This window comes from Salvia splendens, chromosome 19 (genome assembly GCF_004379255.2).
Source record: "Salvia splendens isolate huo1 chromosome 19, SspV2, whole genome shotgun sequence".
Taxonomy (NCBI): domain Eukaryota; kingdom Viridiplantae; phylum Streptophyta; class Magnoliopsida; order Lamiales; family Lamiaceae; genus Salvia; species Salvia splendens.
Genome location: NC_056050.1, coordinates 26,338,744 through 26,364,785, shown reverse-complemented (window position 1 = coordinate 26,364,785; position 26,042 = coordinate 26,338,744). Strand labels below are relative to the sequence as shown.

The 26,042-nt window shown below is 45.0% G+C and overlaps 2 protein-coding genes across 2 annotated transcripts; one reads left to right on the top strand and one right to left on the bottom strand.

Moving 5' to 3' along the window:
* The first annotated feature begins 3,494 nt into the window (after positions 1-3,494).
* On the top strand, positions 3,495-7,318 carry LOC121779920 (probable disease resistance protein At1g58602). The gene is made up of 2 exons (XM_042177389.1): positions 3,495-5,124; positions 5,506-7,318. Exons 1-2 carry the CDS (start codon positions 3,627-3,629, stop codon positions 7,188-7,190), a joined length of 3,183 nt encoding a protein of 1,060 aa, XP_042033323.1. The 5' UTR covers positions 3,495-3,626; the 3' UTR covers positions 7,191-7,318.
* A 3,990-nt stretch (positions 7,319-11,308) lies between these two features.
* Positions 11,309-12,202, bottom strand: LOC121779251. The gene has a single exon (XM_042176567.1). The coding sequence runs from the start codon at positions 12,200-12,202 to the stop codon at positions 11,309-11,311; it is 894 nt and encodes a 297-aa protein (XP_042032501.1).
* Positions 12,203-26,042: the final 13,840 nt, after the last annotated feature.

The following is a 26,042-nucleotide window of genomic DNA, read 5'->3' as shown; positions in this document are numbered from 1 at the left end:
CTTTGCAAGCTAATCGCAGCAATTGCCTGCGCCAATTCCTCAATTCTCCCCCCTTGAACTTGCTTCACCTGCTCAACGAGCTCGCCCATTCTTTGTTCCGTCATTTCCATCACCTTTTTTTCCATTTCAGCACCTCGTGTCACCGTTCCAACGTCCGGAGATCGAACGCTCTGGATTCCACTTGTTACGACCTTACCCCGTGATTTCCCAATTGTAGATCGCAACGTAAATCAACAATCCACAACGATGAAATTAACACAGCAATGAGCAATCAAGAGGAATGATAATAATGCAACGTAAACGATCAACAAATACAATGCAACGTAAAGAAACAGAGGATATAGCTTCAGATCCACGATCTAAGCTCATGAACAAACACACAGCATAACATAACATGAAGATGGTGTTGTGGCCCTTTTTATATGCATCAGAAATCACACGCCCCACGCCTTCCTTGCCACCTCACCCCGCCACCTTAGCCTGCCAGCTCGGTTGAACCATGTGCTACTTATTGATCCACATAAGCTTATTCATATCTAGTAATTAACTACGCCACGTACACTGCACCACGCAGCTTGCTATGTTGCTTGCACATACGAATATTGCCCGAGATAATTGTGCATGCAACACTGGGCGACGGCTGTGGCCGAGAGGGGCCGAATTTTGATGGACAACCACGACTTATCTCGCGAGGCGGCAACTGGACGGACTGAGTGAAGACGACCGGCTTTGCGACCAGAAATTGGAGACGGCGAGCTGAAGGAGGGGCTAGAGTTTCTGCGGCGGGAAACTGAGAGAATGGGCTGCGCTGGCTGCCCAGAAAAAGCGGTGGAGTCCGGCGACTGGGCGATTTCGAGCACTCATAACGCCAGAGCCGAGACCAATTGGAGACGCTGACAGCAGCCGGAAACGGAGCCGGCGGCTGGGAGATTCACGCTGACTACGGCATGAGTAATGAGATAGAGGAAAGGAGGAGACTTCTCTGATATTTAGAGATCAATCGGGAAAGTGAAAAGAGAGGAGACGACGCTGGTCGAGGGAGAGAAGAAGGGATGCAGGCTGTGTCAATTTTGGAGGAGAAAGGAAAATGTCAGTAAGAGGATTGCATTGAGAAATTGATGGAGAGTTTGGAATTCTCAATTTGGTGTAGATTTCCGCCGAGGGGGGGACAGAGGCGGAGCTTTCACCGATTTGGGATTTTTGATTTGGAAGAGAAAGAGAGAGAGAGAGTAGACGACGGAGGGGGAGAAAGAGAGAAGATTTGGGGGCTGCTCTTTATTTGTTTTGGGCCAAGAAATAATTGGGCTGGTTGGATATGTTAATTCCAATTTAGTTTGGGTCAGCAGTTGGAGTATTAATTTTAGTTGGGCTGATATGAAAAATAAAATGGGGGAGGTTTTGGGCTGGAAAGATTAAAAGGTGTTGGGCCGAAGGAGATAGGATACTCGAGCGGCCACGATAAAGATGAAGTTCTAAAGTCACGTGAAAAATTCAGAATTTCCTAAGTAAGATCGAAGGGTAAGATTTAGCATCACGTAGAATGCATGCATTGTTTAAATTAAATTTATTTTCCTAAAGTCTAATCTTAAGTCTTAACATGTTAAGTTCTTTCAAAAAGAGGGTGATTTTTACGCGTTATTTGAGAACGGAATGAAAAGACAAGTTGAGGATTTTAAGCGAACGAGGTGGGCTTTCTTTTTAAATAAGGACTACGTCGTAAGTATGTTTATTTTTCAAATGATGCAAAATATGTTTGTCATGCCATGTTTTTGTGTTTCTATGGGACCTATCTGAAGTGGCTTTACCATGTATATTTAATCGAATTCGGGTCTGACTAGGGAGTGAGTCCCTACTCAGGCTAGTGTACACCCCGTAGATCGGGAGTCATCTTTCAAGTTGGCCGGTCTAGTGACTTGGAATGTGGCCACATTCCTTGTCATGTATATTCAGATATGGTTGTTGATGATGATGTGGATGTTGATGTTGATGTTGATGATGATGGATGTTGATAGATGACAGGATGAAATGTTTTAGTGCCTCGGGCCTTTTCAAAATTAAAACCCCGAGGTCACTCGTTAATGGCATGATAAATATTTTTATGAAAAATGTATGTTTGGCATGAGTCCACTGAGTGCATCAAGTACTCAGCCCGACATATGTTTTAAAAATGTGCAAGTTGTGAGTTGTGACGAGTGCGGTGGATGTTGAGCATGAAAGTGAATAAGTTGACTGTCAGATGTTCTGAATGTGTCGTGTCTTCATACATGGCATCATTCGCTCTTGAATGCTTCCTCTAAATAGTAAATTCATTTGAGTTTACATAATGTTGAGATATTATTCCTTTCGAGTTATTTATTGTTGAGATGATACTATGATTTTATTCGAGTTATTCCTAATATTTCGAGCTATTCCCAAGTATACAATTGTTTTCCCCCTTTCTTCCCCGCTTCTTTAACCCTCCCCTAGTCGCGATCAACAGTGTTTTCTATCCTTAGAAAATGCGGTCGTGACAGGTCATAATCTGAGTTTGGGAACAGATTAGAAGATTCGTGGTCGAGTACGAAGAACTTCACGTGGAGAAGGCGCAAGCAATCTTCGATTCTTTGGAGAATCAAATCGGTAATTCTAAACCGTATGAATTCATGAATTAGGTTTTAATTCATTGAGCATGAATTATGTGCGTTCTTATATGCAATTAATTGTTTAGCATGTGAATTAATTAATCACATAATCGGTTAAATAGATCTTATGTCTGATTTATTTGTTTTTGCAAGTTTTCTGCTGTGCAAGGGGCACCAAAACCCCAACAATTGGTATCAAAGCCAATTTTTAGGTGGATTAATTTCATGTTATGTGAATTGCTTGAGTTTCTTCGTTTCGTTTGTGTTGTTGTTTTCTTTTCAATATTTGATGTCAAAGAACACCATGAACAAAAAGAACGAAGAACGGATTAAGATGACGAGGGCATACTCGGCGAGCACGTGCAGCCAACATTCTACTAACTCATTCCGCTCATATTTTATTATAAGATTAATATATAAATGTAAGATCCATATTCCACTAACTTTTCCACTGACTTTACATTATATTTCTTAAAATCCGTGCAGGGTCAAAGTTGGACACATAATGTGGGAAGGAGGGAATAATGTAAAGTTCTCATAGGTCACCCGAGTGGCTAGATGACATAATGGACACACCCTCATATTAAATTCTCCATTTTTCCATCCATTCTAAGACGAGCCCATGTACAGATGACCATCTCTTTGATAAAAGTAGACAAGGGCTTCAAACTCCAACTGATTTATACATAAGATGCATGCTTCCTTTCTTAAAGCCGAAAAGCGCCAACTCTTCCATCACACGCAAATTTCTATTCCTTTCTTCGCAGCTGCTCATCTCCCTTTTTTGGGTCTCGCTTTGTTAAAATACGAACTAAAGCATAATGAATTATAAGATGAATTTAGGATGTAAAAGTTGATTCCATAGATCTGTATAGCTCATATACGTAGAGCACTTTGCTTGTTGTTAACACATACACATTTATACAAAGTTGGCATCGTTTTTAGATCTATGAATTCACCATCAAGTTGAGAGCAAAAAACGGATCCAGATACATACATATATAAATGGCGGTAGAAGCAGCGGTGTCATTTGCGGTGGAGACGCTAGGTAATTTTCTGATCGAGAAGGCCGTTTTCCTGAAAGGCGTGGAGGGCGACGTAGAGTGGCTGAGAAACGAGCTGAAGAGGATGCAGTGCTTCCAAAAAGATGCGGCGAGGAAGCAAAGCAAGAGCGAGAGCATCCGCAACTGGATATCCGAGATCAGAGAGGTGGCTCACGATGCCGCTGACACGATAGAGATGTTTGTTCTCAACGTCGAGAGCAGAGCTCAGCAGCAAGGGAGGTCCGACTGCTGCTTCCAATATCCCGACCGCGTGTACCATCTCAACAGGGTCGGGAAGGAGATCGAGTCCATCCGGAAGAGGCTCAAGGACATCGAAGACGGCCGGGTGAGGTACGGCATCCAAGATGATGATCATGGGAGAGACTCCGGAACGAGTATACAAGTGGAGTCGTGGCGGAGGTTGGCTTATTGGCAGAAAGACACAGACGTGGTGGGGTTGGAGGAAGACGTGGAAGAGCTGGTGGAGAAGCTTCTTGGGATATCGATAATGGAGAAGAAGAAAAATGTCGAGGTGGCGAGGAAACGTGAGGAGGAGATTAACAGGAAGCGGGAGGAGATGATACGCCGGAGGAGTGAGGAGCGGAAACTCGAAGAGGAGGAGGATAAGGAGAGGAAACGTGAGGATGAGGAGGAGGAGAGGAAACTTGAGGAGGAGGAGGAGGAGAGGAAACGTGAGGAGGAGAGGGAAGTGGAGGAGGAGAAAAGAGTCGTGGCGGCGAGGAAAAAACGTAAGGATGAGATTAACATGAAGCGGGAGGATAGGTTACGCCGGAGGAAACTTGAGCGGGAGAGGAAAAGCGAAGAGGAGAGGAAAAGGGAGAAGGAGGAGGAGGATGAGGAGAGGAAACGTGAGGATGAGGAGGAGGAGAGGAAACTTGAGGAGGAGATGGAGGAGAGGAAACGTGAGAAGGAGAGGAAAGTGGAGGAGGAGAAAAGAGTCGAGGCGGCGAGAAAAAAACGTAAGGATGAGATTAACATGAAGCGGGAGGATAGGTTACGCCGGAGGAAACTTGAGCAGGAGAGGAAACGCGAAGAGGAGAGGAAAATGGAGGAGGAGGATAGGAAACGTGATGAGGAGCAGAGGAAACGTGAGGAGGAGAGGAAAGGCCATTCCGTTGCAGCCATAGAGGGCATGGGCGGGATCGGGAAATCAACACTTGCCAGCAGAATATACAACCATCCAGCCGTTGCTGATCGATTTGAGAGCCGTGCGTGGGTGGTTGTTTCGAGTGAGTTTATGCTCGAAGATATAATCCAGCAGATAATGCATCAGCTGGACATTTGGTTGTATATCCCGAAGCTTCACGATGAACTAAGGCGCCAAGATATTCTACTAGAACAGCTTCACGAGGAACTCAAGGGTAAACTGTATTTTGTAGTTTTGGACGACCTGTGGGACGTCCAACATTTCGAATCGCTTAGAAGAGCTTTTCCTCAAGGTGTGTCAAGCTTTCCCGTTTTTTTTTGTCATCCTTTCTTTTTTACTTTATCAATGCTACTTGGGTCTCTTATATCTAGTTGTTGGTTCATTCTTACAAAATTGAGCGATGCTCTTTAATGGTTTTGATTGTTTTTTTTGGTTTTTTGCTACTACAGAAAGTGTTTACATGTCTGTCTTTATACTAAACTTGGTATCCTATATTTAGAAAACATAATATCTTGGTTAAGTACATAAGATATTACATAAGCCCTATTAACCATGCAGAGAAAGTTGACTTTTGCATTATTTGTGAAATTACAATTTTACCCCTCATTTGATTCCACCCACAATGTTCTTGATCTGGTGATTATCCCTATTGAAATAGCTGTTTCGTGGTCAGATAAAGCTAGCAGACTGATACTTACAAGTCGCAATAAAGGTATGAGGTACAGTACCGACTATGTGCATGAGATGAAACTCTTGGATGACAATCGAAGCTGGAAGTTGTTCTTGAGAAAAGCTTTCATTGCTAATAGCGGCGGAAAGTGTCCAGAAGAATTGAAGGACATAGGGGAAGAGATCTTGACAAAGTGCCAAGGTTTGCCACTAGCAATCAGCGTGGTGGGAGGCCTTCTACTCAGAAAGACACCATGCAGGAGTGAATGGCTCAAAGTTCGCGACGAAATGCGGTCCCAATTGGATGGAAATAGAGGTGACAGTGAGAGTGACATTAAGACTATATCCGCAATCTTGGAATTGAGCTACAAGCATCTGCTTCCAGAACTGAAGGTGTGCTTCCTGTGCCTGGGCTTCTTCAAGGAAGACGCCATGATCAAGGTGAAAAACTTGGTGCATATATGGGTTGCACAAGGCTTGGTGCCGCAGCGAGAAGTGGGAGTAGGGGAAACGATGGAGGATGTGGCAAGGATATATTTAGGCGAGTTGATCAGTCGAAACATGGTTCAGGTCAAGGAGAGCACACATGATCAAGTGAAAGCATGCAAGATGCACGATCTTATCCGCGACCTATGCCTTAGAAAAGCAAAGGAGGAGATAGATTTCGAGGTCCTAAGTGAGGAGGGAAACTCTCGTCACTCCTCCTCGCGCCATCGCGCTGTATACAGCACTCGACTCAGCCTCCTAAACTCCACTCGCAACCAACATGTTCGCTCTCTTTTCATCCACGGAGAGACTGAAAGGAACAACGATTGGCAGTCTTATTGGAAGAGTTTTGAGCTGCTTAGGGTTCTTGACTTGGGAAATATAAGATTCCAAATATGGCCCAAGGCGATTGGTGGGCTTGTTGGATTAAGGTATCTAAAAATGATATACGATGGAAAAGACTCGAGTCTCCCGCGCTCATGGGCTAAGCTTAAAAACCTTCAGGTCCTTCATTTGGGGTGTGGTTTTGGGCTTTTTATCACAGACAAAGTTATACTAGAGATGGATAGCTTGCGCCATCTTTATGCATATATAAGCAGCCACTCTAAGGTTCCTCTAGGGAATCTGAGGAATCTTCAGACACTGTGTTTTTTCGTGGTAGAGGATTCGAATCTCTGGCAGGTGAAAGCAATGACTGGTGTTACCAAATTGGGTATTGATATGCGTGAAATATCGGATGCAAGAAACATCTTCATGAATTTGGCTGAGCTTGAGAATCTTGTGAATCTAACATTATTATATCATGTGTCTAAAAATTTGGATGGGTTGGATACTCTGCAACGTGTCACTCAACTCAAGTTAGTTACCATGAGCTTGCCGAGAAACTTCCCTCCCAACCTTTCTCACTTGACCTTAAGCCGGATGAGGCTGGGCAAAGACCCCATGCCGGTGCTGGAGAAGTTGCCCAAGTTGTTGTATCTCAAACTGTGCGACAACTATATAGGTGAAGAGATGGTGGTCTCGCATTGTGGGTTCCCCAGACTCAAAGTCATGGTTCTCCAGGATAATGTGAGGGTGAAAAATGTAATGGTTGAAGAAGGTGCTATGCCGGAGCTCAAGCAGTTGATGATCCGTAACTGCAAACGTTTGATCATTGACAATCTGCCGGAACACCTCAAATCCAAAATCATTGTTGCTGATTAATTGTGCTGTCACCTTCCAATTGAATACTCTGTTCTATTATTTAGTTTATGTAATGTGGTGTAATATAATGTAATGTAAAGTGTGTGTCTGTTGGCATTGTGTATAATATTGTGTGAAATAAATCTCAAGGTATATGACACGAGCCTCCCATATGTAGAAATTGGTAATTGTATTTCTTGATTATTCACAATGGTATAATACAATATATATAGGCTAGAATATGTCTATACAAGGTAAGATATTGCCCTAATTAAATCTTCCTAATTAGCGGTAGAGATACTCCGTAATCTTCTCATTCAATGCGTAATATTCTCCTTGATTTTGTAGGTGCTCCGGATCTCCTTCCAACACTCCCCCTCAAGTTAAGTGACGGGATCTCCAAAACTTAACTTGCCCAGTACTTCTTGGAAATTCTTTGCGGAGACGGCCTTAGTCAAGATGTCGGCTAGCTGGTCTTCAGATTTCACGTACGGGATCTCCACTATCTTCTCTTCAAGATTTTCCTTTATGAAATGTCGATCAATTTCGACGTGTTTTGTTCTGTCATGCTGCACTGGATTCTCTGAAATGCTGATTGCAGCTTTATTATCGCATAGCAGCTTGCAAGTCTTCTGTGACTCCAAGTCCAACTCTCTCATCAATCTTCTAAGCCACAGTATTTCGGTCAAGCCACTTCGAATACCTCGAAATTCAGCTTCGGCGCTTGAGAGTGCCACTACCTTTTGCTTTTTACTTCTCCACGTTACCAAGTTTCCACCAACAAATGTGAAGTATCCTCCAGTGGATCGTCTGTCCATCAAGTTCCCTGCCCAGTCTGCATCAGTATATCCGTGGATGTCTAGGTGCCCATTTTTTCGAAATAGCACTCCATGTCCGGCAGTTCCTTTCAAGTATCGTAACACCCTAAGCGCTGCCTCCCAATGCTCTTCTTGAGGACTGTGCATAAATTGACTGAGGACTCCTACAGCATAGGCAATGTCTGGTCTCGTATGGGATAAGTAGATGAGTTTCCCAACGAGTCTCTGGTATCTTCCTCGATCCGTAGAGTTCGCACCTTTTGTGATTTGGAGCCCATGATTCTGAACTATAGGAGTGTCTGCGGGCCTACAGTCCAACATTCCTATCTCTGCCAAGAGGTCCAGTATGTACTTGCGTTGGCTAATAAAGATCCCTTTTCCAGACCTAAGTACTTCAATCCCGAGAAAGTACTTGAGGTCACCCAGATTCTTCATTTCAAATTCCGCTGCCAGATGTCCCTTTAGTCGTTCTATCTCGGCTTCATTATCCCCTGTGATAATCATATCATCCACATAAATTATCAAGCAAGTGATTTTCTCACCTTCTCGTTTGATGAAGAGTGTGTGGTCAGAGCTGCTTTGTTGATACCCATACTTCTTCATTACTTCCGTGAATCTGCCGAACCATGCTCTTGGGGATTGTTTTAACCAGTATAGGGTTTTCTTCAACTTACATACCTTCTCTCGCCCGAACTCCTCTGAAAAACCTGGTGGGGCCTCCATGTAAATTGGGTCTTTCAATTCTCCATGAAGGAAAGCATTAGTGACATCATACTGATGGAGAGGCCAGTCTTTATTTGCCGCTATAGATAGAAGTACTCTTACAGTGTTCATTTTGGCAACTGGAGAGAAAGTCTCAGAATAGTCAATACCTTGAGTATGAGTGTACCCTTTCGCCACCAATCGAGCTTTATACCGTTCAATACTTCCATCTGGTCTCCTCTTGATGGTGAAGACCCATCTGCACCCTACGGTATGCTTCCCTTCGGGTAGTGCGCTGATCTCCCATGTGTGATTTCTCTGCAAGGCTTTCATCTCAACCAGCATTGCTTCCTTCCAATGCTTGATTTTTACGGCTTCTTCAAACGTTCGAGGTATCTCCTCCTCGTATAGTGCAGTCTGGAATGCCCTCGCCATTTTGGAGATATTAGCTTCAGCAAAGCTTGCTATTGAGTATCTATTTCTCCTTCCTATCCTCTCTGGTGAATATCTCTTGGGAGGAATTCCCCTTGTACTGCGCGGCGGAAGTACATATTGTCTTGTGTCTTGATCAATAGTGGTATCTTCCTCTGTATCAGGGGGATTAGAAATAACAGTCGTATCTTCAGAAGGTGTGTCAGAGATTACCTCGGATTCCGGTACGGTTGGATCAGAGGAACGCGGCGGAAGCGCTGAAGGGCTTGTTTCTGTAGACAAATTCGACTCATGGATGGTACCAACTTGCTCTGGTGGGCCCATATCAAAGTGACTTGGCACATGCCACCGAAGAGAGTCGCTCTCTTGGGTCTCCCCCTGTCTCGCACTCTCCCCCTGAGTCCCAAGGTGGTAAAAGAATTCTGTTTCGAGGAAGTTGCAATTCATGGTAACGATAATTTTCTTGGTTTTAGGGTCATAGCATCGATAGCCCTTCTGAGTGATCCCATACCCCATAAATACACACTTAATCGCACACGGAGAAAATTTGGTTCTTTCTTGTTTTGGAATGTGTACGTAGATGGTGCAACCAAAAATTTTGGGTGGAAGGGATAAGGCTGCGGGGATTTGTGTCAAGGTAGCCAGATGATCCAAGGGTGTTTTTCGATGTAGTGTTTTTGTAGGGAGGCGGTTGAGAAGGTAAACAGAAGTAGCTACTGCTTCAGGCCAAAAGATCGGTGGAACTTTGGAATAAAAAAGGAGAGCCCTAGTCATTTCAAGGATAATCCTATTTTTCCTCTCTGCTACCCCATTTTGTTCCGGTGTGTGAGGACATGAAGTTTGGTGGATCAACCCGTTATCCCTAAAAAACTGAGACATAGAATTGTTCACAAATTCCCCCCCGTTGTCTGACCGTAGGATCCTAATGTTTGTTTGAAATTGGGTTTGGACCATTTTATAAAACATAATAAATTTTTCAACAACTTCTGACTTATGTTTCATAAAATATACCCATGTAGCCCTACTGCAATCATCAACAAATATCACAAAGTATTTAAATCCGGAGCTAGTACCAGTAGGTGCCGGACCCCACACATCAGAATGAATTAAAGAGAAAACAGTCTCAACACGTGTATCATTGGGTTTAAAAGAGTTACGGTGGCTCTTGGCCAAAACACACGATTCACAAGAAAAATCTTTCGGAACAAAAAGTTTGGGAAATAAAGATTTAAAATATCCCGGAGATGTATGACCCATTCTTCGGTGCCAGAGCCAAGTCTCTTGATGGGTAGGTCTGTGAGCAAGCATCGCCGTACCATCGTGTCGAGAGATCTCATCTACAAAATAGAGTCCACGGCGTTCAGTGCCACGTCCAATAATCTTCCCCGTCCGGATATCCTGTAAGAGACAAAAGTTCGGTTGCATCAGTAGGGTACAGTTTAGTTCCTTAGTCACGTGACTAATGGACATCAATTTTTGAGATAAGTTCGGCACATATAGACAGTTCGTAATCTGCACATTCGGGAATATTTCTATAGTCCCTGCCCCCTCAACTGGAGTCAACCCCCCATTGGCTGTCTGGATGTGTGATTTATGGGTTTCATAAAATTTCACAAAATCTCTTTTATCAAAGGTCATGGTATCAGTGGCACCGCAATCAAAAATCCACCCGGTATCATCAAATTCATCACAATCTCGGGTCTCAAAGGCATATGACAACTTTTCTAGGGGAGCAAATGAATTTTTACATATAATGGGGTCAAAATCGAGGATTTTCCTAGTCTGGGGATTAATTTCATGGATAGGCATACTTGGGGGACTTAATTGCAATTTCGGAAAAAATTGAGGACTTAATTGCAAGTTCGGGAAAAATTGAGGACTTCATTGCAAGGGTTCAGAATTAGGGTTAGGGTTAATTTCCCCCCAACCCTTTACCTCCTTCATCAGCGCCGTTGTTGTCCATTCTCAACGAGGCCACCATCGCCTCAGCAGTTCTCCCTCCGCCACCGTCGCAGCGTCGCCCTCCGCCGGTCTGGAGACCACCGGCTTCAGGCTTTCGCTCCTGGGGTTGCGCCGTTTCTCGGCTTTCTCCCACCCCTGCTCCATCGCGATTTCGCCCCCCATCTGTCCCGATCGCCATTTTTTCCTTTGCTGCCTTCTCCTCCTCCCACCAATCGGGATATCCGATTAATTGGAAGCAGGTATCCTTCGTGTGCTTGTGCATTCCACAGTGGGAGCACCAAAGTTTCGATTTGTCTGGTTTGGAGTTCCCCGACGGGTTGGGTTCTGACGTGGTGGCGGTGGTTGGCCGCGGTGTTGCTGTTGTGGCTGGCGGTGTTCTTTGGCTCCAAAGCCGAATCCTATTCCCGATGATGAATCGTTTCCAGCGGCGGCAGTGGGTGATTCGGACGCCGGTGACATGATTTTCAATCGAGCTGCCTCCCGCTTCACCCATCCGTACGCCTCATCGACTGAGGGATACGGATCTTCCTTGAGGATTTCACGCCTGACCCAATCATACTTCTCGTTTAATCCGGTAGGAAATTTGAATAATCTCAATTCGGATTTGATGCTTCGGTATTGAGAAACCCCTTTATCGCAGCAATCGACAGTTTTGTGTGGGCATCGGTCGATGTCCATCCATAATCCATGGAGTTTACTCCAATATGCTTCTAAGCTTGTATCTCCCTGAACGATTCTACTTGCTTTCTCTCGCAGGTCATAGATGAGATACGAGTCGGCTGAACTCGCGAACGTCACGGCGAGCGTATCCCATAGGGACTTCGCCGTCTGGTGATGCGCGAAGTCGGCGATGATATGTGTCTCCATGTTGTCGATGATCCATGAGAAGACTATCAAGTCAATCTCCTCCCAATCGGTGTATCCCTTCTCTCCCGGTCTCGGTGGAGTCGAGATTCCTGTGATGTGGCGGTAGACTCCCCTACTGCCAATGGCCACCTTCATTAGGCGTGCCCATAGTGAGTAATTCGATCCATTTAACTTGAAAGCGACGGTAACGCTCTTGCTCGATCTGATCTTCTCGGCAATTGGTTCAATTCCATCCTTATTTTCATCGGTCATGTTGGGTGTTGGTTGGTTTCTCGCCGTTTCGGTCAAGAATTGTGTATATTTTCTGGGGCTATGATGATATTTTTCTGAGCCAAACCTGCTCGGATGCCATGTAGAAATTGGTAATTGTATTTCTTGATTATTCACAATGGTATAATACAAGATATATAGGCTAGAATATGTCTATACAAGGTAAGATATTGCCCTAATTAAATCTTCCTAATTAGCGGTAGAGATACTTGAAGGTTTTCCCTAGGTCTACAGAGTATGAGTGTTATGCGCTTGCAAAATTCAATCTAGGCGATTGCTAGGTCGAGACACCACGCTTCTCTGAATCAACTGAATCACAGGGTCCAGTAACTCGAGAGATCGAATGGCGCTCCTGTCGTTGGGCACACACAACTCTCCTTCAACAATTAAATTTCCTCAACCCGAATACTATGGATTAGTATAGGGAAGCGGAGTCGATCCCACAGAGATGGATTCGTAGGCTAGTATTGAGAGAATTTGGACAAAATGGCTGCTGCCACGCAAAAGGGGTTGAGATTTTAACTACACTAGACCTAGGCACAAAACGTAAATGCTAGACCGAGGAGAAAAAAGGAAAAAAAAACTCTTAAACCAATAACCACTAGACAAATGGAATAAAAAATGGGGACCATGAAGTCCAAGCCTGCCAACGTACGGTAAAGCTGCAGCTAACAATCTTCATGCACTTTTCTAACGAAATCAGATTCGCAAATGGAGAAAACAGAGGAAATGCCCAGATTCAAACATAATAAACAGATTTGGTCGACGGAAACTTACAATAACTCGAAGATACGACAGATCTACGTAAACTAAGCGAAATGAAATGTAAATACGTAAACTAGGCATGGAATTCAAGTACTCCTTCTCAGATTACGTCGGACGCTTAATCCACTCCGGATCCAAGCCATCCGAACCCAACAACAGCAAACCCAATGCCATAACTCTGATTTTCACAGATCTACTCGGATCAACTCCAATCTCAATCAATTATGAACAATCTGCAAACAAATCACAAACTCCAACGAAACCCAACCTCCGATTCATCCAAAAACAGAACCATTCTTCAGATCCAAACCACAAATATCAACAATAAATCAGGACCAACTGCAAAACATAAATAACTCCGACAAATCCAACTCGAAATCAAGCGAACTCAACCAGCAAACCAGAAGTGAAAACCATAGACATAATCGAAAGTAAAATCTGGAATAAAACAGGAAATATTAGTTGGCAAAAGAAAACCGAGCTTCGAACAGCGAAGCTCGGCGGAATCAGTGCAAATAGCAACGGAAATGTAAATTGTTTCTTCGCCCTTAAACTCGGACGGTGTTACAACCCTCGAACTATTCTCAGAAAACTAAATGTGAACCACAGCTAAGTGCTCATTGGATTCTTCTCGAGAATTTTGGAGTCAAGTATGTGGAAAGGTGAATCGAGCAAGGAGCTGTTAGTGAGGCCTCCACCGAGAAGGTCCCTCCAGTCTGCATGCTTCTCCCTTTTATAGATGCGGACATAGCCTTCTAGAGTTTTCGTAGAAATCCCTATTCTACCCTTCAACACCGAGGCTTCCTCCGTCTAGCAATTTTCTTCCACTTGTTCACCCTTTCACCAGTTTCCTAGGACCATGCAGGCGTCCTTTTCTTTTCCTGGATCTGGCAAAAAACTCACATACCTGACTTAATTCAATGCGTTAGACCCAGCAATTTTATGAAATGAACCCCTAGACCGATGCATGAAATTAGCCTTATCAAACTGCTCACACTTAAACCATGCTTGTCCTCAAGTATGAAAGACAAGAAAATAGGAATAAGGCGAATTTCAATGCATGGTTACCAAGTAAAACCTTAAAAATGAAAACAAACAAACTCCTAGACCTAAGCAACTACGGACTTAAAAAAAAACACAAAGAACAGAAACACAACAAAACAAACAAGCATGAACTAGTTTCGAATTTTTAAGCTACTATCCCCACAAGTTTAAGTTCAATCTGATCGATTACAGTCTTCAAATCTTCCCCCTTCCTTCGTCTGCCTAAACGGTCTGTCAGTTAGTCAAGATAGCCTATAGGTTTCCCATCTGTTAGGTTCGCTCGATCACTCATTCCTCACCATGGATGTTAGGATCAAAACGCTTCAAAGCTAGAGTTATACCACTGATGCGTCGGGTTATGGGAGTTTTCTCTTTCTACCGTCTCCTTTTTATTTCCTGGGTCGGGTAACTATTGCCCCCTGCCCTTGGATTCCTTTTTCTTTTCTTCCCTCATTTTTATAATCTTTTATTCCCCTTTCCCCTGGACTTCGCCCAGCTTATACCTCCTATTTTTATTTTTTTTTTAAATCAACCCTGGACTTCGTCCAGCTTATACCTCCCCTGGACTTCGTCCAGCTTATTCCTCCTTAACCCATTTTTTCTCCTTCATACTCCACTCCCTAAGCATCAAGTGGTAGCCCATTTTTCATGTTAGCTCAAAAAGTGTTTAGGTTTATAACTCACTTTATAGTAGGGCTGTACAGCTAGGTTATCTAAGGCATTTTCCATCGTCCTAACTTCATTCAGATCGCATTCGGCTTATTAAGGAAGAAGGTATCAAAGTTGATCTGCTTTCTCTCTTCAATCACTCTTACTAAGGGGATCTTGCCCTATTATCTAGCTAGCTCATGCGAAGCACACATCCTAAGACACAAACACTATACTTACTCCCCTCCCCTCCCGCTTCACTCAAGCTTGTCCCCAAGCCATCGTAGGGAAGGGGGGAAAAGGGAAGTACTAACAGCAGACTGATAAAGCAAACAAACACAACACAAATATAGAGCAAAACTTCTCACACTTAGACCGAGCATCGGGCTAAGTGTGAGAAGGCGCAACAAACAAACCAAGGCATGCAAAAAGAAACAGAACACCCCCTTCTCACACTTAGACCAAAAGTTGGGCTAAGTGTAAGGAAGGCAACACATATGTACAATTACAGAGCATGCTGGCATATAAGAACACAAACAAAACGGAAAACAAAATAAAATAAAATAAAAATTACTTGGCTCCGTTGGGGGTTCAATTCGGGGTCTGGCCCTCGCGAGGGCCAGACTTTGATGGCACTGTCTGGTGGGTCACCTTAGTTTTCTTTCTGGCCGGCAACTCCGGCTTCTCTTGTCGGTCTTCTGTCGGGCGGGGTACGGTTGTCTTCAATATCACGGGTCGAGAGGGAGACGGAGTAGTCTGGGGCCTTGGGGCATGCGGTGGCTTCTGCGCAGTCAGACTTCCTTGACCTGGCGTTGTAGAATCGCCGCTAGGTTTCCGAAGTTCTGTCCGTGGCTCTGGGAACCTTGCTCTAAGCCACTTTGTCATTGCCATTATCAACTCAACACCTTCCGTCATCTTTTCAGTACACCTAGTCGATGCCGCCACAAGATCAGAAATGCGCCCCTTAATGGCCACCATGTCCTCCCGAACCTTCCCAACTTCCGTCCTTATTTCTTCCAGTTCCGTTCGTACTCCAGCGACATCTTTCCTGACACTCTCAGTCTCAGCACTATTCTTACTTTTTCCCCGCAGGGACACAATTCCTTCCAGAACCATCTTCATTTCGGACCTCATCCATCCGACCTCTTTCCTCACTTCTTCCACTCCATTCTTGGCTCATGCTTCCATGTCAGCAGTATCCTTCACTTCCACCACATCGGGGTCCTGTTTCACCTGAGTCTCTGATTGCCCGACCTCGTAAAAGCATACTTCCCTTCCGCATGCGATTAGCAACCCTTTATTGAAAAAATAATCCATGTTAAAAACCTCAGGGGGCGAGCATGTCTTTACCTCTCGGCATGCCTTATGGATCTTCATGATCACATTCCTTTGCAGATAAGCTCCGAGCAGGTGGCACGTGTATAGGTGTCGGGAAGGATTTGCAGTCACTTGATGGCAGGCCTGGGCCAACCAGTAACCCAAGTGAACTCTTACCCCCGTAGCCATGCACCATGTGAAGTACAGATCGGCGGTAGTCAGAGCGTTGTTGGCTGTGCCCATTAAATTGTAACTAATAAAAGTCTGGGCAAATCTCAAGACCCTGTTTTCGATGTGGTGTGCCTTCGAAAAGCTTGTTTTAAACTGACCCACCCTCGGGTGAGTCAAGAACTCCCAAGCGCCTTGCGCTTTGAATCCCGGCGTCATTTTCGGTGGACCAATCATCCTCTCGCTCCACAGGCCTTCATCGTCCTCTGTTCGCGTCAGCAAACCCATCCGCAAAGTCCATTCCCGGATGCTCATCGTATGTTCCTTACTGAAAAGTCTAAAATTAATGGCTTCGGCATCCAAATCAGTAGTGGACTTAAATCGGAAGGTGGAAAAGAACTCTCGAGCCAGGTCGATCGGAACCTCGGTAGTACTGTGCTTGAGCAACCAATCGAAGCCTATCGCATCGATATAGGTCCGGAATTCATCGTTACAAGCAATCGTTTTGAGCTCCGATGAGCTATACATCTTTCCTGATTTAGCGACCTTCCCCTCAGTACTCTTCTCCTTATAAATGGTCGTGCGCTTTGGGTCGTCAAACGTTCTCATTTCATCTAGCAAGCTGTTTGTTATCCACACTTCGGTCGGCTCAAAGTTGAATTCCTCTTCTTGTTCTTCTTCCGAGTTGCTGGACTCAGAAGGGCTCTCGGTTTCTGCGGCATATGGTACCTTGGCTGCCGGCGGAAGTGTGGATTCAGTAGATTTCCCTCTCGCCTTCTTGGCCAAGGAAGGAGCAATTTGTTTCCCCTTTCTTTTCTTCTCAGCCGCTTGGCGACGTTTCTCCTTATCACTCTTCCCCCTGCCAGGTCTGGGAGAGTTCGCCTGTTCGGATGCTGCGGTCTCTGGACCCAGCAATTCTTCCTCCGTCGGCTCCACTGTTTCATCAATTTCATCAAGGAGGCTCCGGTGAGCCCGCCTCCTAGCATCTCTGGGGTTGACCGGTGAGTCGGTCTCCTCTGGGATCTCGGTCAGATCCACAATCAACTTCACCCCGGTGTCAGCGGGTTCCTGGCTAATTTCAGAATCGAGGGCCTCTCCCTCCTTGGACAACAATGGGGTTGCCCCCGAGATGTAAACAGGGGTCTCTACCCCCTCAAATCCTTTTCCGACGTGGGCCTCAGTACCCACCGGTTTCTCAGGGGTATCCCCCTCCACCTTTTGTTCAGAATTTAGTGCCTCGTCGCCCCCATCTTCACCAACTATAGGGGCCTCCCCCCCCACAGATTCTTCCAAAACAGGGGTTTCCCCCTCAGAAATACTATCATCAGCAACAAAATCTTTGACTTCCCCAGATGGTTCCAGAACATCTTTCTCAACATATTCCTCACTAGCAAATACGGGCTTCACCCCCTCAGAAACACTAATCGAAACAGGGGTTTCCCCCTCGGTTGCAGAGTCTAACCTTGGTTCGCTCATAGCCAACAATTCCAACCCTGTGACCAGATCTGAGTCGTCTTCACGATTCCCTGCGGTGGTTGGTTCCGGAATGGCGATGGCTTCTTGAACGGTTTCTGGTTCGGTGACGGGTTCTGAGACGGCCTCCAGTTGTGGTACACTAGAAGACGGAGCGGCCTGTACGGATTTACCCATTACGGTTGCAAACATGGCGAATGCCTCCATCGCCTTCTCCGCACCCCCAAATTTCTGGAATAGCTCGACCACAAACGCCGCCGCCCCAGAGTCGGCGGACCCTGAGGTGCTTCCGGTTCCTTGCTTGTTTTCCATGGAGGTTCTGTGGAATTTTTTTGTAAAGGATTTGGGGCGGAATTAGCAGATTAGGGTTAGAGAGAGTAAAAGGGGAGAGGAAATTGGGGATTTTACGTTTGTGAATATTGGAGAGAGAATAGGTAATGAAAAATAAGAAGGCAAAACCGATTATAGTGTAGGCATGAGAGAGGACTTTGGCAGGCGGTTGCAGGTGATGACGCTTGCGACCGTACGCCTCCCCATAAAGTGCCTTTTGAAATCCGAACCGGTGCCAACTCCCTCCAAAATTTTTACCCCACAACTCCTTGCCCTTGTGAATTCCTTCTGCAAAACACACTTAGAGAAAAACATTAAACTAAAAATTGAAACGCCAGACTCCCCGGGTTTAGGGTATGATAGCATTAAAAACATTCCTTAAGGAGTTTGGTATTTCGAAAATATTTTTGGAAGATTATTTTTTTCTGATTTGTTTGGATTTTTTTTTTTTTTGATTTAAAGAAAGCGATTGAATATTTACAAATTATATTCAAGTGTCCTCAAGATTCCCTAGGTCTGGTCATGCTAAAACTTGGTGGATGCTGGACCTAGGAAATCTCTAAGAACACTCACTTCCCAGACTTATTAGGCGATATCATGGAGTGTGCGTAGTGGCATTTCGTCCACTACACACATCTCCGAGCTATCCCTAAATACTTTTACCCTATGACCGTTAACAAGAAAAGGAGTAGAGTTTGAAGAACTTCCCTGGATTTCTACAGCTCCATTTGCGCGCAGACTCACAACAGTGTATGGCCCAATCCATTTGGACTTTAACTTACCAGGCATTAGCTTGAGCCGGGATTGGAATAGGAGAACCTTTTGCCCAACGTGCAATTCCTTGACCCGGAGGTTCTTGTCATGCCAGAGTCTTGTTTTCTCTTTGTACCACATCGCCGATTCATATGACTCCAGCCTTAGCTCCTCCAACTCCTGCAGCTGCAATTTCCTCTCTTCCTCGCAGGATTCGGGTCTCATATTTATCTCCTTGACCGCCCAATATGCTCGGTGTTCTACTCCCACGGGCAAGTGACACATTTTGCCGAACACAAGCCTATATGGTGACATTCCAATAGGCGTCATGTAAGCCGTCCGGTAAGCCCATAGTGCGTCTCCAAGTCTCTTACTCCAGTCTCTTCTGGACGGATTAACCGTCTTTTCCAGTATCGCCTTTATTTCTCTGTTGGATATTTCCGCCTGGCCGTTGGATTGAGGATGATAAGGTGTAGACAGTCTGTGGTGGACACCATATTTTCTCATCAGAGCTTCAATAGTCCGGTTGCGGAAGTGCGTCCCATTGTCAGATATTATAGCTCTGGGCACTCCGTACCTGTTGAAAATGTTAGCTCTAAGAAACTTCGCTACCTCCTTAGCTTCACACGAGGTGGTTGCTTTTGCCTCTATCCACTTTGACACATAATCCACTGCCACAAGTATGTAGGTGTTCCCGTATGAAGACGGAAATGGACCCATGAAGTCCATCCCCCAAACGTCGAAGATCTCACACACAATCACTGGGATTTGTGGCATTTCATCTCTCCTGGATATTCCCCCGGTCTGTTGACACCTCTCACAGTTTTGACAAAACTCGAACGCATCCTTATGCAATGTAGGCCAGTAAAAACCACTATCTAACACCTTCCTTGCTGTCTTCCTAGGTCCAAAGTGACCTCCACAAGCTAGGGCATGGCAATGATTCAGCACACCCCTCTGTTCCCACTCCGGGATACACCTCCGGATTATTTGGTCGGCTCCCATTCGCCATAAATACGGTTCGTCCCAGAAGTAGTACTTGGCCTCGCTTTTCAATTTCATCTTCTGGGCCCGGGAGATTACATGCGAACTGGGCACTTCTCCAGTGACTAAGTAATTTGCCAGGTCTGCGAACCATGGCTCAGTGCTTTGATGGCATTTTCCTTTTTCGGCATCCCCAGGACCTGTTAATACCATAACTTCCTCCCAGCTGCTAGGTCGAGGAATTTTTTTTACGTAGTACAAATGTTCCCCAGGGAATGTGTCCGGTATTGCTTCCTCGGTCTCCCCTTGAAATATCCTGCTCAGATGATCGGCTACTTTATTTTCAGTTCCCTTTTTATCTCTAACTTCCCAATCGAATTCTTACAAAAGCAACACCCAACGGATTAATCTCGGCTTGGATTCTTTCTTTGCCAGCAAGTACTTTATCGCAGCGTGATCAGTGAAGACTATCACCCTCGACCCAAGCAGATACGGTCGGAATTTTTCAAAAGAGTACACGACTGCCAACATTTCCTTCTCCGTGGTGTCATAGTTTTTCTAGGCCTGGTTGAGCGTTTTTGACGCATAAAAAATTACGTAACTTTTTCCGTCAACTCTTTGACCTAGCACCGCCCCTACTGCATAGTCACTCGCGTCGCACATTATTTCAAATGGCAAACTCCAATCGGGCGCTCGGATAATGGGAGCCGATACCAGTCTATCTTTCAGTAGTTGAAAAGCCTTTATGCACTCCTCATTGAAAACAAACTCAACATCATTGTGCAGCAAATGAGTGAGTGGTTGAGCAATTTTCGCAAAATCCTTTATGAATCTTCTATAAAATCCTGCGTGCCCTTTTCCGAGACTACGTGCCCTAGGACAATTCCCTCAGGGACCATGAAGTGGCATTTCTCGAAGTTCAAAACCAAATGTTTTTCCTGGCACCTTCTCAATACTCTATCCAAACTAGCCAAACATGAGTCAAATGAATTCCCGTACACAGTGAAGTCGTCCATAAAAATCTCGATGCAGTCCTCCAAAAGATCAGAGAAGATACTCATCATACACCGCTGAAAAGTTTCTGGCGCATTGCACAGGCCGAACGGCATCCTCCTGTAAGCATACGTGCCAAAAGGACACGTGAAAGCTGTCTTCTCCTGGTCCTCGGGATCCACATAGATTTGAAAATACCCACTATACCCATCTAGGAAACAGAAATATTGCTTGCCCGCCAGCTTTTCCAACATCTGGTCAATGAAGGGTAGAGGGAAATGGTCTTTCTTAGTCGCTTCATTTAACTTCCTATAATCAATACACATCCTCCACCCAGTGACTAGTCTAGTGGGCACCAACTCATTCTTGTCGTTCTTGACCACCTGTATTCCTGACTTCTTGGGTACCATATGGACTGGACTCACCCATTCACTGTCTGGTATGGAATAAATTATTCCTAAGGAGACTAGTTTCAATACTTCCTTCAGCACTTCCTCCCTCATGTTAGGATTCAATTTGCGTTGAGGATCTCTGCAGGCTTTTGCTCCTTCCTCCAAGCGGATGTGATGCATGCACAAATCTGGACTAATTCCTACCAGGTCAGAGAGTGTCCATCCAATAGCCTTCTTGTTTCTTCGGATCACCTTCAGCAGTTCCTCTTCCTGTCCCTCGGTTAAGCTGCTGTTGATAATCACGGGAAAGTTTCATGTCCCTCTAAATAAGCATACTTTAGTCCTGCTGGAAGTGTTTTCAACTCTTTCTTGTGAACGTCTTTTTCCTGGGGCAAGGGATTTTTCTCTGTTGTTTCGGTTGTCATTCTATTCCCCGACCCAGCAGAACCTTCCACACTCGCTACATAAGGTGTATTCCTTGACCTAGCTAGCTCCGGGTTTGCACAGAATTCCAGAATTGCTTCAGCTAACTCCTCATCAGATAACTCACTTGTGTTCATACCTTGACACCAACTGGCCACTTCTCTATCAATGGCATGACTCATCTCGGAGTTCTCAATTTGTTCCTGCATTAATTCCGTCTCAAGGTATTCTTGGACCAAAGGGTTAATAACATCTATAGTATGCAAGTTTTCAACGTCAAGAGGTTTCTTCATTGCCTCATCAATGCTGAATGTGTATTTCTCCCCATTATAATCAAGGCAAATTGTTCCATCAAAAACATTAATGATAGTCTTAGCGGTACGTAGGAAGGGTTTCCCTAAAAGTACTCCGCCCGACTCTGCAGACTCATTATCACCCATCTTTATCACATGGAAATCAGCAGGGTACAAGAAGTCATGTACCCTGACTATCACATTCTCAAGCACCCCTTCAGGACAGATGCATGACCTGTCCGCCAGTTGAATCACAACCTTCGTGTCTACCATGCCTACCCCAACTAACTTCTTGTATATGGAAAGTGGTAACACATTTATCGACGCACCCAAATCACACATAGCATGCTCGATTTTCACATCACCAATAGAGATGGGCAAGGTGAACATACCTGGGTCATTGCATTTTGAAGGCATCTTCCTCTTCTGAATCACTGCGGAGACGTTCTCGCCTATCAAAATTTTCCCGCTGGGTCTAGCCTTCCCAGCTATAAATTCCTTGATGAACTTGCTAAAGACTGGCATCTTCAGAGCCTGTAAAAATGGCAGATTGATTTTCAATTTCCCGAAAATGTTCATGAAGTCTACCGGTTCTTCCTTCTGTTTCTTGGCTTCCCCCCGGCTTGGGAAAGGCTTCAGTCGCTTTCCTGCTCCGGTAGAACTTTCAGCTGATAACTCTCCAGTTTCTTTTCCCACTGCCTCATCTTCTAACTCCGGCTCTGGGTCGAGGAAGACAGGTTCAGTTGATCTAGGCAAAGACTTCTCTAAATCTCCTGTCTGCAGGTCATCCTTGACCAAGGGACTTCCTCCCTCCAGGTGTCTGGGTCTGGGGGTTGCATCCTCTTCCTTCTTGCTTTCCTTGGGATCTGGCCCCTCTTTTGTTCTTACCACCGGCCCCTCATATCCTTTTCCGGATCTTAAGGTAATCTGGCTTATATTCGCTCTATCAGGTGGCCTTACTGAGGCGGGAATCTTCCTTTCATTTCCCCTCATATCACTCAAAGAAGTGGCTATCTGGGACAATTGCTTAGCCAACATATCCATGGCTGTTTTTTGCTCCTGTTGAGCATCTTGCAGCTTGTGCACTATGTCATTGTTCGATTGCAGGTTGCTTTGCATGTGCTGTTGAGAACTGACGAGGTCTTGCACCATGTCATCGATGCTCTTTGGTGGCTTCGGGGGCTGACTGGGCCCTGGGCCGATACTTAGAGTCGGTCCACTTGCTTGATTCTGACGAGCATTTCCTTGACATCCTGAAGAGTTGTTGTACTGATTTCCCGGACCCTGGTAATTGTTTTGGAAATTCCTTTGGTGCGGTGGTACATAAGAGTTCCCTTGATTATTCTGATTTCTGTTTCCCCAGCTTTGGTGGTCTCCTTGGTTACGATTGATCCAGTTGCCCTGCCCTTCTTGGTTCCTTCCTTGCCAGTTTCCCTGTCTCTCGGGTTGAGGTGCAAACTGCAGATTCTGTTGTGGTGCTGGCTGATTTTGGTCATTGTCACTCCATCTGAAATTTGGATGATTCCTCCAGGGTGCATCTCTCTGTCTCCCTGGATTCCAGCTCCCGTCTGGATTCCAACTACCCATTGCATTGACTTGGGCCTGATAATCTCCTTCCTGGGTCCCGTAATATTGTTGAATTTGATTGTCTCCTGGACCCAGAGATTTATCCTTTCCATGTGAAGCTTGTGGAATCGTTTTTTCAATCGCGTTCAAAATTGCTTTCTCGAGCCTGTCAATCCTAGCTTCTACCTTATCATCTCCCTGCTCTCTCACTGCATGTACCGATCCTCTCTTCACTGCATTCCTAGGATTATCGTATGCCTTCTTAGCGTCGATCAACTTCCCCAGAATATCTCTTGCTTCACTTGCCCTCTTCTTCGTGAAATTTCCCCCACTCGAGGAATTCATCAAGTCCTTAGACTCAGGGGTCGCCCCTTCGTAAAACAGATAGTAGGTCTCTGCCTCTATCATTCGGTGGTTCGGGCATGCATCCAACAACCCCTTGAATCTCGCCCAATACTGACTCATGGATTCGTCATAATCCTGCTTGCACTCTAATATTTCTTTTTTCAGCGCATTCGTCTTGTTGGACGGGAAGAAATAATCTAAGAATTCCAACTTAAAATCCCTCCATGTGCGGATAGAATCCGGGGGCAACCTCAATAACCACGTGTTAGCTTCCCCCTTCAAGGCAAATGGAATCGCTCGTAGGCGATAATCCTCCTCAGTTGTCTCATTCGGCCTCTTCTGAATACTACACAACTTACTGAATTCATTTAAGAACTCATACGGGCACTCATTCCTTCGTCCAGAGAACGTGGGTAAGATGCTGAGTACATTCGTCTTGATCTCGATAGTCCTCTGGCGTGGATTCATCACTATGGCCTGGGCCGGCTCTCCATCTAAATGAGCTGTGAGCGAACCGATCTCTGGATCTGGATCGATTATATTTGCCATCACCACTTTCTCTGTTTCCACTGTTTCTGACTCTGTTTCTGATTCTGGGGGTGACTCTGGATCTTCGCGTCCTGACGATGTCCAAGACTCGTCGCTAGTAAATTCACTCGGAAACGGATCTCCCGTGGTGAACCCTGATCTGGTGGTTACAGTAGAGGTTGTATCCTTAAACCGCCAATTAAACTGACCGTGCTTCCACCCAGATGAGTTGCTCTAGTAGGTAGATCCTGAGCCTCTGCTCATAAACTACAAACAAAAGAGAAAGAAAACAAATCAAAACTATTTACACCAAAGACTCTAAACACTAACACAAGGCACGCCATCCATCCCCGGCAGCGGCGCCATTTGAAGGTTTTCCCTAGGTCTACAGAGTATGAGTGTTATGCGCTTGCAAAATTCAATCTAGGCGATTGCTAGGTCGAGACACCACGCTTCTCTGAATCAACTGAATCACAGGGTCCAGTAACTCGAGAGATCGAATGGCGCTCCTGTCGTTGGGCACACACAACTCTCCTTCAACAATTAAATTTCCTCAACCCGAATACTATGGATTAGTATAGGGAAGCGGAGTCGATCCCACAGAGATGGATTCGTAGGCTAGTATTGAGAGAATTTGGACAAAATGGCTGCTGCCACGCAAAAGGGGTTGAGATTTTAACTACACTAGACCTAGGCACAAAACGTAAATGCTAGACCGAGGAGAAAAAAGGAAAAAAAAACTCTTAAACCAATAACCACTAGACAAAGGGAATAAAAAAATGGGGACCATGAAGTCCAAGCCTGCCAACGTACGGTAAAGCTGCAGCTAACAATCTTCATGCACTTTTCTAACGAAATCAGATTCGCAAATGGAGAAAACAGAGGAAATGCCCAGATTCAAACATAATAAACAGATTTGGTCGACGGAAACTTACAATAACTCGAATATACGACAGATCTACGTAAACTAAGCGAAATGAAATGTAAATACGTAAACTAGGCATGGAATTCAAGTACTCCTTCTCAGATTACGTCGGACGCTTAATCCACTCCGGATCCAAGCCATCCGAACCCAACAACAGCAAACCCAACGCCATAACTCTGATTTTCACAGATCTACTCGGATCAACTCCAATCTCAATCAATTATGAACAATCTGCAAACAAATCACAAACTCCAACGAAACCCAACCTCCGATTCATCTAAAAACAGAACCATTCTTCAGATCCAAACCACAAATATCAGCAATAAATCAGGACCAACTGCAAAACATAAATAACTCCGACAAATCCAACTCGAAATCAAGCGAACTCAACCAGCAAACCAGAAGTGAACACCATAGACATAATCGAAAGTAAAATCTGGAATAAAACAGGAAATATTAGTTGGCAAAAGAAAACCGAGCTTCGAACAGCGAAGCTCGGCGGAATCAGTGCAAATAGCAACGGAAATGTAAATTGTTTCTTCGCCCTTGAACTCGGACGGTGTTACAACCCTCGAACTATTCTCAGAAAACTAAATGTGAACCCCAGCTAAGTGCTCACTGGAATCTTCTCGAGAATTTTGGAGTCAAGTATGTGGAAAGGTGAATCGAGCAAGGAGCTGTTAGTGAGGCCTCCACCGAGAAGGTCCCTCCAGTCTGCATGCTTCTCCCTTTTATAGATGCGGACATAGCCTTCTAGAGTTTTCGTAGAAATCCCTATTCTACCCTTCAACGCCGAGGCTTCCTCCATCTAGCAATTTGCTTCCACTTGTTCACCCTTTCACCAGTTTCCTAGGACCATGCAGGCGTCCTTTTCT

Bases quoted from the DNA above. Each gene is read 5' to 3' on its own strand.
- LOC121779920 (XM_042177389.1), top strand. From the start codon at position 3,627: ATGGCGGTAGAAGCAGCGGTGTCATTTGCGGTGGAGACGCTAGGTAAT. The intron at 5,125-5,505 runs GTGTGTCAAGCT...TTTCGTGGTCAG, and splicing joins TAGAAGAGCTTTTCCTCAAG to ATAAAGCTAGCAGACTGATA.
- LOC121779251 (XM_042176567.1), bottom strand. From the start codon at position 12,202: ATGACCGATGAAAATAAGGATGGAATTGAACCAATTGCCGAGAAGATC.